This window comes from Stylophora pistillata, chromosome 2 (assembly GCF_964205215.1).
Source record: "Stylophora pistillata chromosome 2, jaStyPist1.2, whole genome shotgun sequence".
Classification (NCBI taxonomy): Eukaryota; Metazoa; Cnidaria; class Anthozoa; order Scleractinia; family Pocilloporidae; genus Stylophora; species Stylophora pistillata.
This window is the reverse complement of record NC_142520.1, coordinates 824,159-835,586: the sequence shown is the minus strand read 5'-3', so window position 1 is coordinate 835,586 and position 11,428 is coordinate 824,159. Positions and strand designations below refer to the sequence as shown.

The 11,428-nt window shown below is 38.6% G+C and overlaps 1 protein-coding gene across 1 annotated transcript; it reads right to left on the bottom strand.

The window, feature by feature from the left end:
* Positions 1-1,164: 1,164 nt before the first annotated feature.
* LOC111333636 (uncharacterized) lies at positions 1,165-9,958 on the bottom strand. Its single transcript, XM_022939259.2, has 6 exons — positions 8,950-9,958; positions 4,829-5,808; positions 4,505-4,728; positions 3,750-3,913; positions 3,278-3,365; positions 1,165-2,389 (listed from the first exon to the last, which is right to left on the bottom strand). The coding sequence occupies exons 1-6, from the start codon at positions 9,556-9,558 to the stop codon at positions 1,623-1,625; spliced, it is 2,832 nt and encodes a 943-aa protein (XP_022794994.2). The 5' UTR covers positions 9,559-9,958; the 3' UTR covers positions 1,165-1,622.
* Between the last annotated feature and the right edge of the window lie 1,470 nt (positions 9,959-11,428).

The window sequence follows — 11,428 nt, the reverse complement described above, 5'->3', positions numbered from 1 at the left end:
CCGCAGGATGATCTTATTTCCGGTTTGATACCCAAGCCCCTCCTGGTGAAGAGAAATGATAAGCCCTGAGACTCAGAATCTATCCAACTTCGTGTCGAGTGTCTATCGCCTAACTTTAGCGCAATTCACACCACTTTTCCGCTACACAGGATAGCTGAGTAATTTCGAAGACTGTAACGATCCTTAGTGGAAACAAGAGCCTTTAACTCATCTTTTTTATCTAATCATTTCTTCATTTTTCTGTATTCTTAATGAGTACCTGGGCAGCCATGTGTTTTCCTGCCACGCCGGCCGCCTGATATTTATTTATTTAACTTTATTTATACTCGGGTAAAACATCAGGACTTAAAATAAATAGTAAAAATTGCATTTATTACATTGTCATGATACTAATCTACTAGTAATTAAATCCAATAACAACAAAATAAAAACAATAACGAGGTGCCCGCTTTCCATAAACGCCGTGTGATTTATCAGTTATCAAAAAGGAAACCCCTGCAGCATGCAGCCGGATTTAAAACTAGCCTTAAATTGGTAGGTAAGCTGTACCACATCACTGCACCACTATAGCTGAAATTATTTTTTAGATAATTGGTGCGGGGGAGTGTGACAGATAGTTTGCCCTCACAATTCCTGAGTAGGTAGATAAGCAGTCTCCTTCGCAGTCTTTGTTTGGGCTCGTCACGCAACACTCTCCCCCCCCCCCCCACCCCCCACCACCAACCCAGCTAGTAGATAAGGCACTCCGATTAGTAATCATTGATTTCAGATAATCAGGGGCGAGACCCGATTAAGAGATTTATAGACCATAGTGGCTGTTTTTAATTCTCGTTAAAGATGAAGTTTTTCCCAGCCTAGTCTAACAAAGAGATCATCCGCATTGACATCATATGGAGAAGAGGTTCAGTACGCGCAGCGCGATTCTGTAGTTTAATGGAAGGAGATTTATTGCAATTCCTCCATACGACACTACAGTAATCGAAATGGGGTTGAGCTAAAGCATTATAGGTACCCCCGTCCCTGAGTCATTCTGGCTCGGTTCCACCGAACTGCACAGGTAGGATATCAATACCTGGAGTTCAGAATCCCAAAAGAAAAAGTTCTTCCTCTGTCAATTTATTTACTTACAGTAACGAGGGTTTACGAACGAAACAACAGCTTGCAAAATTTGAAACGTACACCACCTTGGCGTTGTTTATTAAGCAAGATTTTTTCTTACTCTTCAACAATATTCAGTACTTCATCATTTAGATTCAACTTGTTTAGCCTTATGAGAAGCAAAGGGGATTGAAAAGCTTCACACATAAGTAAAGTAGATACAACCGTGTCTCTAAACGTTAATTTTATAATGTATCAGCTATAATACACTCAGTTAAAAAAGAGAACAAGACACAGTGGTAATCACCGAAGGTCTTACTAGAGGAAAGTACAATGAGTCGACGAGAAACTTCAATCGTGATTGAAGTTCCCTTCCTGGGCTGTAAACCAATACTTACAGTTAAGGAAATTACTAAAGTAGCTACTTTCTTGAAAATATACTTCCTATAATCCGGTTTGTAAAATGAATGGCTTGTTGTGGAAAATCTTAGGTAAGTCGTATTCTCCCGAGGGAAAAATAATTATCATGAAATGACACAAAACCGGCTCCGTCCGTGACATGAGGCCATCCCGGCCACTATATGACCATTTCCAGAGGTTGACATCGACAAACGTGACACGGGAGGCCTGGGAAATTTGTTCTCCTTATTAGGCAACAGGGGGCGAGGAGGTGAGTCCAGATCAAGTCCCTCAGGGTCATGGCTACATTCGTTGGTATCTCGGTTGACAATACAGACTTGACAGCCATTTTTGGTATTTACTGGAATAATACGGTTATTTATAACCAGTACTGTGCTGTCTGGGTGTTGATATATTCCTGGTGATGTGCACTGGTAGATATCGTTGCTGTCCACGTACCCTCGTGCATTTTCCATAATATTCACTCCATAGCTATCCGTGGATTGGATGCGGTTTCGAGTAATGTAAGGGTCTCCTGGTCCTCGGAGTTCAACGCCGCTCATTGCATTACAAAACAAATCATTTTCCTTAATTAGTCCTTTGCCAGATACAACGATACCATGCTTTCGGTTTCCATAGATACCATTACCGCTGACATTGGCAGCGCAGCCAATTTCAATGCAGACACCTGAGCTGCTGTTCCTACAAACACTATTATCTTGAATGGTAATCTCCGCTGGCTTGGCGATGCTAATACCGCAACCTTCGTTGTTATAAACGTTATTGCCCCGGATGAGCAGACCTTCACTTCCGGAAAAGTGGATCCCATGTCCCGCATTGTCAAAGATCGTATTATTATCAACACAAGCGAAATTCTTGTCTGGTCGAGGACCTGGTAAAATTTATGGGAAAAAAAAACATCAATCAATTAGTCAACCAAAGACCAGAGACAGGAAGATCACACAAAAAGACTGTTTTTTGGTGTAGAGGAAACTATTAAAACTGGTTGGCAAGTGTGCTGTTGTGCAGGCACTGTGTTTCTCAATGTTTTCTAGTGAATGAGAAAGGACACGTTAAAATGCACGCATCTGCGTACACGCTGTCTAGTTTTACTACTGCAACGCAGTAACCACACACATTGGAGGTGCGTGTGATTGCCACGCATTACACGCGCTTGACACGTGTGGGGGTGCTGCAGCACACGCGAGAGGTAACGTACCACGTGATCATAATTATAACGGAACTAAACAAAAAGCAATCGGCTTAAAACCTGTGCATCGTAAAAAACCTGGGAGCGAATCTTTTTTTTTTTTGTGGCCTTGTCAAAAACGAAAACCTTTTGTAAGAGATGGGGAAATTCTTTCATAACAAATTAATCCATGATACAGAGGTGACAGTCATGCCTTAGATTAATAATAATAATAATAACAATAATAGTAATAATTATAATAACTTCATTTAAATAGCGCTCATATTCTTTGCTCAAGGCACTCTACAATCATATAAAAAACATTATTAATAAATATTTACAAATGTACAACCATATCTAATTATAAATTATGATACGTACACATAGCTGGAGTTCACAATGATTAAAAAAGAAAAATTAAAACTAAAGCAATAAACATAAATCTATAGAAACAATGATCTGTTATTAATAAATTTAGTAAACAAGTACGTCTTAAGTGCTCTTTTAAAACTCAAGATTAACACAAGAGGGAAATGTGAAGTTTTAAAGCCCCCATGCACCCTCTTCACTGAAGTTGTTCAGTTTACTTACCATTCAAGTCAACTGATTGCTCGTGGTCTTCAAAGTTTGAGGTAGAGGACAAATCTTCATCAAAGAACAGAGGCTGAATTTGCTGTTCCTGAAAATCAATGTTACCCTTCAGAAAGTATTGACCAAAAATAACCTAAGAGACCAACCCACAAACCAACCAACAAACTGACTGCCAGACCAACTAACAAACTGAATGACTAACTGACTAACACAGAAATTCTGACTTACCAGTGTCTGAAAGACAATGATTAAATCTGGAAAGGAAGAAGTGTTTTTTTGTTTTTTTGGCAAGAAACAAATTGACAAATTCATAGGACAATATACCCTGAGGGCCCTGCAGCATAGTTTTCACATCTTAAATTAAGAAAACATTATGTCAATTTCTCATGGCAACCACAACTATGAAGTCAATTTTTTTACAATTGCTTTCCAAAAATAGAACCCCTGTGTTTGAGCAACCTGCACATCTCACCTCTTGCTCTGACTGTGCAAACTGTGAACTGAGTTGTTGGTTGTCATGGTGAAGATCACTGTTACTAACAAGTGCCACCCCACTGTCACCACAGTCCACAATACGATTTCCATAGACGAGTGGTTTGGACACAGTTAGGATCCAGACCCCACAACCACTGTTGCCTGCACATTACAAATAAAAAGATTAACATTGGCTGTTAAATTTGTTCTTCAAAAGTCTTAAAAGGTATTTTTAATTCATTCAAGGGGTGCACACTGCAATTTGTTCCTAAAAATTCACTATAAAAGTATCATACACCAAAAATAACTCTGGCTCATCTCCTGTGAAAGAACTTGTCAATTTCATGAGTGATATAGAACAAAGACAATAAAGAGGACAAGTCAAAAGAGCCTTGGAGAGTAATGAATTAAATAATGATTAACAAAATTTCACAGATTCTTGCACAGAAGTATGAATCATCTCAAGACAATGACAACAATCAAGCTGATAGTAAAGGGACAATGTTACCTCAAGAATGTAATGCACTCCTTAACCAGCCTTCACAAGGATGTTTGGCCCAAATGGGCATCATTTTTAAGCTTGAGGGACAGGGGATTTTATAAGTTGAAGCACAGAAAACAGCCAGCCCAAATGCAAATTTTATGTTAATTTGGAGGACATGACAATTTCTTTGTACCCAACACGTTCTTTTAGTTAAGAGAAAAGTACAGAAAAGATGCTTAGTTTTCTAGCAGTTAGTGACAATAACTTACCTCGAATATCATTGTCCATAATGACTCCCTTCCCACCCTCCCCAATGACAATACCATCAGCATGCCCATCCCTGATCCAGTTGTTTGTGACCACAGGGTTGCCACCATTACGAATGTCAACACCTCCCCACTCCATGCCACAGATGTCATTGTAGAGGATGTGACCTCTTCCTTCTTCCGTGACAGCCACGCCTGCTGCACGGCCGGCCCAGATTCTGTTGTGCCTGTAAAGTAATACAAAAGGACAGCAGGTTATTATAATTTAAAACAATAAGATGATAACGCAGTTTAATATTAAGCGCACAAACTGTGAAAATAGCATACTTGACAATAGGATTTCCTCTGTAAAGAATATAAACTCCTGCTTCTTTATTGTCATAAATGTCATTGTCCCTTATGACACCTTTGCCACGATCTAAGATGACCACTCCAGATCGTTTCCCACTATGAATATGGTTGTGTTGTAAAATTGGATCTGAGCCACTTCGTATGTCTGCTCCAGCCTCTTTGTTCCCATAAATGTGGTTTCCAGCAACTAAACCAGTGGATCTCTCTCTGAAAAATATCCCAGATGTTCCACAATTGTGAATTCTGTTGTTCAAAATGATGACTTTGGCACCTGCAAGACATTTCACACCATGTGACAAACGGCCAATTTCATTTCCTTCAATCCAGGCATGTCCCCTGCGCCTGACAAGCACTGCTCCCTTGCCAACACAAAAGCAGTTATTTCTTATAATGCAACCATGTATGGACCTCACAATGTCACGGCATTGTGTATCCAGGTAGTATCGTCTTGGGCGGGAATCACAACCAATGCTTTGAGGATTTTTAGATTGGCAGGTGTCACTGGTTGGAGCAGTCAATTGGCTGCTATTGATACCTTTTGGTTGACTGTCAATCCTTTTTGTACCAACTGGAGGACATTTGCTATTCAGTGGCTGTACACCTTTGTCTGGAATTGCCTTCAGACCATTGCGTGCCCCCACCTCCCCATCAACGACTGACAGGTCGTACAAGTCTTCCAGACCAAGAGAGTCAATACCGTTGGATATCATCCAGTCATCAACAGGTCTGGATATTGGCCTGGGTCGTGAAATTGGTGGAAGCCCTTCTATGATCACAGCAGAGGTTTCATCTGTGCTAAACTTGCAATTTTCAATTCTGCTGTAACCAACAGAACGCAATGTAACAAAAGCATTATTAAAGGTACAGTAACGAATGACAATACTTCCAGGTGATGACACTTGAACCTGGCCATGTTCCAAAACACAGTTATCCAACTGAACATGCCCAGTCCCAACCTAAAATTTGGAAGACACAATTAACTTTTTTGTTGATCAAATACTTTTTTCCACTTAACCCATTGACGTCCGGTGCGCCCTCATGCGCCCGGAAATAAACCCCCTCTGAAAAACCAGTGCGCCCTCATGCGCCCTGTCAGATATGACTCGTTTTTATTCGCTTTAGCTAAGAAACCGTAGTTCCCTGGGTATTGAAATATATCTGAACGTGACCTGCATAAATTAACCTTTCATTTGATGTTATGTTTTTCATTCTGCGATTCCTGTGTGATTTTTAGCAAATTTTTGAAAATAGTGTTCAGTATTTTAGCATGGCTTCTCGCGTATTTGACGATACTTCGCGTTCTTCCGATGAAGAAGAAGAAATATTTCCTGGTTTTTCTCTCGAAGAAGTGGCTGAAATTCAACAGGAACGGCAGAGAAGGCTACAAGAAAACTCTGCGTGATGTTGATCGAGAAATCGGGTAGATCTTTGATTTCGGCAAGCACTAAGGGGAAACAAACTCCGATGTCCCTATTTTTGTTAGCGAAGAAGAAGATGATGAAGTAGATAGCGACAACGAAGATATGCCTATAGGGTTCAATGGTCAAACACATTGAGTGAAATTGACATCGAAGAGTTTACCATAATTTCCTCATGGCCCAACGAAAGATCTTGGTGAGGGTGCAACATCGAAAGATTTCCTTAATCTTTTTATCGACGATGGGAGAAAATGAAGTGATGGACGCACCTTCGAAACATATGCTTGTGAGCATTGCAGCTTTGCATTATGTCAGTAAATGTGTGGCGAACTCTCCTGCTTTTCAAAATAGCACAGAGGAAATTAATTCTTAAAAAACACTTAACCTTAGTTCTTAAATTGTACCTTGTTTTTTCTTTTTTTCCGTTCTTTAGAGCGCTGTATTAGGCCGTAAAGCCCAATTTCATTTCACCTTCACTTTGCCAGTCGCAAACTGGTCAAAGATAAAAACAACTTTCTTTGTTTGGTATAATCTAAGCATTGTTCGTAGTCCTCTAACTGAAAGGGTTCTACTCAATCGATAGTTGTTTCATTCTTCAATAGTTCTATAGACAGTTTTCTGCCAGGTCTGTGTAGGCTTAACTTGTAACTTCTAGTTTTTTTTTTTACCTCGTGACTTTCACTGATGTCAGCACTGGTGGTAAATTCAAATTTGATCTGTGCAAGAAAACTTATGAATTTCACTCTCTTACCCGTGAGATAGCCCGTTTTAATGCAAAATGATTTTGACTGATTCTTTTTGTTTGCATTTCTGCTGAGTTAAGAGCAGCAACTGAGACTTACCGTGGTTTTACAATGTTTTCATTCCCTTCTACATAGCAGGTAGTACAGTGATGGTCACTTTGTTCACTTGATGACCATACTTTAATATTTTTTTTAAAAAAGCATAACATACATCCTCAGGATTTAAGCAGTTTAAGTAATTCTTTATTGTATTGGTAATCATGTTTTTAAAGTTTCACTGCTGAAGAGTAAAACCAAGACATAAAATGGTAAATTTGTTTGGACCATGTAGTTTTTTTTAATCTGACAGCCATTTTGTCTGGATTTTCAGGGGTGGTCTGGGCTGAGGGCTTTGAACCCAATAGGGTGAAGGAAAAGACAAATTTATTTTCAAATTGACAGCAAGAAGTTTAAAGCAAGGATACCAAATTATCATCAACTATTTGACCTTTTCCTAGAAATTAGAATTTTCCTTGAAATAACACAACCCCAAGGAGAGGGGAAGGTAAAATTTTCATTCAATGTATAACATCATACATCACTTACACATCGACAAAAACCCAATTGTACATTATTTTGCATAATTGTGCAGAATTGCACCAAATCATTCAAAAGGATTTCAACAGGCTTTTGATAACAGCCCAAATCTGATTGGTGTAACATGCAAATGTAACAGGATCATTAAGCCATATAAAAAATTATTGTTTTTAATACAGGAGAAAATCAAAAAAATTGATATACAATGGTAAAGATCAGAAACCCAAATCTAAAATTTAGGTTAATTTTTAAGGAAGAAAATCAGAACAACAATCCTGCTTTAAGCCTTCCAATTGCAATTGATCAGAGAATTAATAAAATTTTCTTGGAGCACTTGATGACAGCAAAAAAATTCAATCCTTTTTTAAATTAAGTTTTTCCTTTCAAAACACAGTTTTACAGAAGTACCCCACACATTTCCTCCCATGTAAATGCACAATTGTTAATGATAGGATTGATGGAATTATTATCACTATTTAAGGTTTTTGGGAAAACGTTATCACGTTGTTTCAAATTATCACAAGCAGTGGGCTTCATTCTCTTGTGAACACTCAATTTCATAAAATCTCAGCTGAAATTCATCTACCCAATAACAAATATTTTGAAATTTAAAACACTACAACAAAGATACTAAAACCAATTTGAAAACATTTTCAAAAGCTCTTTTTTCAGAGGGAGATTTGACCAGATTACATTTAATGAAAACAAGGTTCTCTGTTTTTTTTTTACACTAAGCAGCTGGCATGGCAAACATTCAAAGTTCCTTACAAGGAAAATCTAAAATACTGCTATTTTTTACGAAATGTGGCAGAAATTTAAAGTTGACCCATAGTAAATACATATTTGAAATTGGAACTAACACCTTCAAGAGAAATTTCCATTCCTCAGTTTCTCCTTGCTCTTGAGGAATAAAATTCGTCAAAATTGAGACGTGTCCTATTTTTGTTTGTATTGTTCAAGTTGGTAGCCTGCCCATCAAATTAAAAATAAAAATACACGAACACAAATAAACTTCATGGTCTGCTATAAGTCTTTATTAAACATTTTTACTTATGTAATAGATAAAGATTGGCAAGTGTATACTTTGTACTTTTTTGGCAAAATGTAGCTACTACTACTACTAGTAGACGTACAAAGATAGAAGAACACGGGCCTATGGGATCAGTAGTATATTGGCTTCACAACAGAGGTCTTGAACTTATGAAAATGGAGATTGATATGTACGGTTATAAGTAAAGTTGTTCAGAGAAGAGAAATTTACGATCTCCGAACAGGCTAAGTCGCATGAACTAGGAAATTCCAAACTGGCATTATCAGATTTCGCGAAAATTATCTTTAGATCTAAATAAATTTCACTGACCTTCAAAATAACAGGCAGGGGATTCTGTGACCTCTGTACACCGGGTTGTAGAATAATATTTTGAATCCGTGTTGTCGAAGCTTGTTGTTCAATAGGAATCTGTAAATGAACATCTCCCAGTTGTCCTTCACCGCAAATCTCGATCGGAAACTTAACGCTCAGTACATGCTGTTCGTCGTACACACCAGCATTAAGAAGTAAACAGTCAAATGGCGCTGCCACAGCTATTGCGCTTTTAATGGTCAGAAATTCTCTTCCACGTCCAACTCGAAGAACACGCCGTCTTTCGAGCCTTCTTCTAAACAAATATAAGCAAGGGGCACAACGAACTTCTACACTCCTATTCACCCATTGTTTTGAAGCCATATAATGAATCTTATATGTATCTTTCCATGAAGAAGGTTCTTTTTGTGTGTAATTTGGCCAGTTGGGATGTTTCCAACGCTTGGACGCCAAGAAGAGTTCTTTCCAACGAGTGGAATCCAAACTTTTCACAAGCTCCCTCCACTCTTGGCAAACTTGCGAACATCGACACAAATCTAGCACTGAAAGGTGCTTTAATACAACCCGCCATAACTCCAATGGCAGTAAAACTTCTTTCTCAGGCATTTATGCTAACTTCTGTAGAAGACACTATCCATATTTTGGTCGGGGTAACTGTCTTTGCATGAAGAACACCTGAAGTTGATCTGCTCTCCAGCCGTCATATAATCTTGCTTGAACGATGTCCAGTGAGCATGTATCGTGATTGGCTGGTATAACAAAAGGATACCGTGCGTTTACGTGCGTGTTGTTAGCCAACTTAGCCTTGGAGAGCTTTTTTAGGTTGTTTTTCACGAAAAATGATGAGCCTATGTACCTCTCTTCCTGAACAGTTCCCTGACAATCCCTAAGATGATAATCGACAGGAAATTCTGAAAAAGATACTGTTGAGTAGGTGTGGTCGATTTAAAAGTTTCTCGACACTAACCGGAAGTTTTCCCAATTCTAAAAGTTTCATAAGGATCCATGAGATACATAGATCTTATTAACAAAGCGCGAGGGCCGTACTGGGAGAATATCGGCCCGAGGTCTTGACAGTACGGATCGAGCGCTAGCGCAGCGAGGTCCGTTCAAAAAAGACCGAGGGCCGATATTCTTCCAGTACGGTCCCGAGCAAGCTTGGTTAATAAGAGATTTATTGTACGACTGAAGTTCAAAGGGACACAAGTGCGGTATCATTCGGGACAGTAGTGCCCGGTCCAATACTGAGAGAATATTGACCGGCAATAGAGCATTTTGATTGGCTGATTTTAGTTATTGGCCCTCTGACTGCCCGAGTCGTGTAATAATTAGGGCTATTCTTCTCAATCTGCCCTATCAGAAAATGTAATTTCCACCAGCAGCCTTTGGACCCATTTCATTTTGGCCTCCTGAATATCCGAGAAATAAAAATTTGAAACTATTACGTCAAAGTTGCCATGCTAGAATGATACTTTTATCGTAAAAATAAAATAAAACAAGAGACATAACAGCAGAGAGCTCGGTTAGGGCACAAAATATGTCTGGAAATCACAGGTTTCCTCTAAATATCCCTCGAAAACAACTAATTAACCAACCTCGTTACTATACCAGGGCCTTTTCCCTCAGGAAAACGCCCTGGGAACGAGGTTATCTAATTATACCAGAAAATTTCCAACAATCTTCAAATAACTCCCCCCCCCCCCCCCCAATTCAAAGAGAGAAAATGGCATGCACATTTTGTCCGAAAGCTAATCCTTTTTTCATCCAATTAGCATACAATCTTCCAGCTGATCTGACTTTAGGCAATCGGTTTTTCAAATAAATGGATAAAGAACAAAAATACTGCAACTTTTCTTCAAAATAATCCGGTAATATCGCAATAATCACATGCGAGAAATCCCCAAAATTTAAAAAATTCTTGCGACATCCAACTTTTTGTATAGGTAATCACACGATTTGGAGTGCAATTTGGAATAAATAAGCACGGGTGAATTTTTTCAAAGACTAACAAAATTACATGAGCAAGTAGGGCGAGTGCAATTTGAGGTCTTTGAAAAATTTACAAGTGCTTATTTATTCCAAATTGCACTCGAAATATCATATGATTATGTATGAATAATATACATGAAAAAAAAAAGTGATAGCTTATCATAATTATGCAGAAGAAAATAATTTATTCAAACTCTGCAAGTGACATTCAGTGTGTTCGGTCAAAACAACCGCGTGCGATCAAAACAATAAGATTAAATGAAATTTTCACATCTTTAAGGCGCAAAAAATTTCAAAGTCCGGCAAAACAGTTCACTTCAGTGAGTTTGGTACTTCTGTGAGCTTCTTTGATTATTGACCAAGCAGAATATCTGGTCGGTTACTTTCTTTGCACTGAATTACCCTCCTCTGCGCTGAATTAACTCTCTTCTGCACTGAATTACCTGAAAACTGCATTTACCTTAACCAATCAAAACTGAGTAATTTT